This window comes from Rhea americana, unplaced genomic scaffold (genome assembly GCF_003343005.1).
Source record: "Rhea americana isolate MKP2758 unplaced genomic scaffold, rheAme1 scaffold_74, whole genome shotgun sequence".
Lineage (NCBI taxonomy): Eukaryota > Metazoa > Chordata > Aves > Rheiformes > Rheidae > Rhea > Rhea americana.
The window spans coordinates 1964612-1966660 of NW_028186912.1; the positions used below are offsets into that span (position 1 = coordinate 1964612).

At 54.8% G+C, this 2049-nt stretch overlaps 1 protein-coding gene across 1 annotated transcript in view; it reads right to left on the reverse strand.

Annotated features, from left to right (window-relative positions):
* HEXB (hexosaminidase subunit beta) overlaps positions 1-1717 on the reverse strand; it is a 16709-nt gene extending 14992 nt beyond the window's left edge. Inside the window, exons 1-2 of the mRNA XM_085322072.1 lie at positions 1379-1717; positions 1048-1199 (exon numbers count right to left, since the gene is read on the reverse strand). Coding sequence (XP_085178198.1) covers positions 1048-1199; positions 1379-1677 — 451 coding nt within the window. The 5' untranslated portion in view covers positions 1678-1717. The remainder of the gene's footprint in view (positions 1-1047; positions 1200-1378) is intronic.
* Positions 1718-2049: the final 332 nt, after the last annotated feature.

A 2049-nucleotide genomic window follows, 5' to 3' on the forward strand; every position in this document is an offset into this window, starting at 1 on the left:
AAAAAAAAGAAAAAAAGAAAAAAAAACATGATCTGACAGACTCTCTGTCAGAAGGGAATTAGCTTCAGTTAAAATCTGAAGTTCAGAAACCAGTTCAAAGTTCAGCTAGAAGTATGACTTAAGATTAAAGAGATCTTTTTCTAAGGATGTATATCTTGGATACCAAACACAACTGCCTAAGCTAATACAGGCCTAGAAGATTGTCTCAAGAAGAATTAAATGAATTGACTTCTCATTCTGTGTTAACTTACTGACATAATAAACACAATCACCCACTCATCTTTATTTAATGAATGAGACTTCTCTGGTAACTAGGACTTGATTTTAAGAGTATTTCTCCAATCTAGACTTTAGTCATGAAACTAAAGAAGCCCAGCAGAACATATTCTATATAATCAATATGTTTTTAAACCTTTTTTTCTCTCTCATAACTACTAACAGAATGAAAACATTTATAATACTACAAGAGGAATGACAAGAACTTCAGTGAACACTTTGTTTGTCTTGGGAAAAAAACAGAAATACCAAGTACATAAGCCAGTGTAGTACTTCACTTCAAATGTAGCTGTTTCAAGACAGAATGGATGAATAAGCAAAGCCAGATTCATTCAACAGTCATCACTGAAAGAAAGGATGATTTGACTATTTACASATCCAATCACCCATAATTAGATATAGTATAGCATTTTACCTGTGATACTTAATGATAGTTATTAGAAAGGATAGCAGCAGGTATATGCTATTTAAACTGAGGAAGTCATAGRCTGTGTTTCTAACCAACTCCATTTTTCACTGTGAGTAAAAATTCATTGTAAAAGCAAGAATTTGCCTCAGGTTGCCACTGCTGTGTTTTCAGGAGCTCCAGTGAGCCAGTTACTTCCCAGTCCTTTACAAATAGCTGATCACAAATGTGATTGGAAAACAAGCACTAATGATGAGAGGCCTATATGAACCGTGGAAGAGGCAAGGAAAAAAAAAAAAAAAAAAAAAAGACCTAATATAAACCATCACGTTTTCTGCTGCGAGCTCCCTTGGCACAATACTCACAGGCCTCGCTGGACGCTAGCTGCGGGTAGCCGTTGCAGCCGGGCTCCGGGGACGTGATCACGACCTGCAGCTGCGCTAACTCCGGCCTGGCAGCGAGCCCTTTTCGACCCCGCTGTCGCCACCGGGAGTACCCGAACATGTACTCGTAATACCTGCCGGGGAAGCACAGGCACTGCGGCGCTCTCAGCTGACTGCTCCCGCCGCCTCAGCCGCACGGGGCACTCCGGAGGTAGAGGCCGACCTCTCCCCCTCCACTGCCCCCTCCCCGGGCCGCCACCGGCAGCCTCGCCCCGGCCCCTGCGCGGCAGCCCGGGCGGCCGCCGGCCCTCACCTGCGGAAGGCGTCCTGCAGGAGGGCGCAGGCMGGCCCCGCCGAGGAGCCGGCCCCGTGCACTATCTGGAAGCGGTCTGGGGCCAGCTGGAGCTGGTGGGCGGATGCGCGGAGCGACTGCGGCAGCGGCCACAGCAAGTCCTCGGGGAAGGTGCCCGAGCCCGGGTCCCACTCGGCCAGCTCCAGCTCAGGCTCGGGCCCGCCCCGCGGGACGCCATGGCGAAGGCTGGTGCCCACCAGCACGGCGGAGACGAGGCACAACCCCACGAGGAGCCCCACTAGCCCCATGGCTCTGCCCATAGCACTACGGCCGCGGCAGGCAGCGCGGCACCGCCCCAGCGACCGCCCCGCCCCGCCCGCGCCATCACGGGACTGGCGTGGGCGGGCCACGGCTCGCTCCTCTCGGGGCCGCGCGCGAGGCCCCTCCTCAACCGCCTCGCGCGAGGGGCGCCGCCCAACGGCCGCGCGGGAGGCCCCTCCTCAACCGCCTCGCGCGAGGGGCCCCTCCTCAACCGCCGCGCGCGAGATCCTTCCTCAACCGCCGCGCGCGAGGGGCGCCGCACGACGGCCGCGCGCGAGGCCCCTCCCCAACCGCCGCGCGCGAGGGGCGCCGCACGACGGCCGCGCGGGAGGCCCCTCCTCAACCGCCTCGCGCGAGGGGCCCCTCCTCAA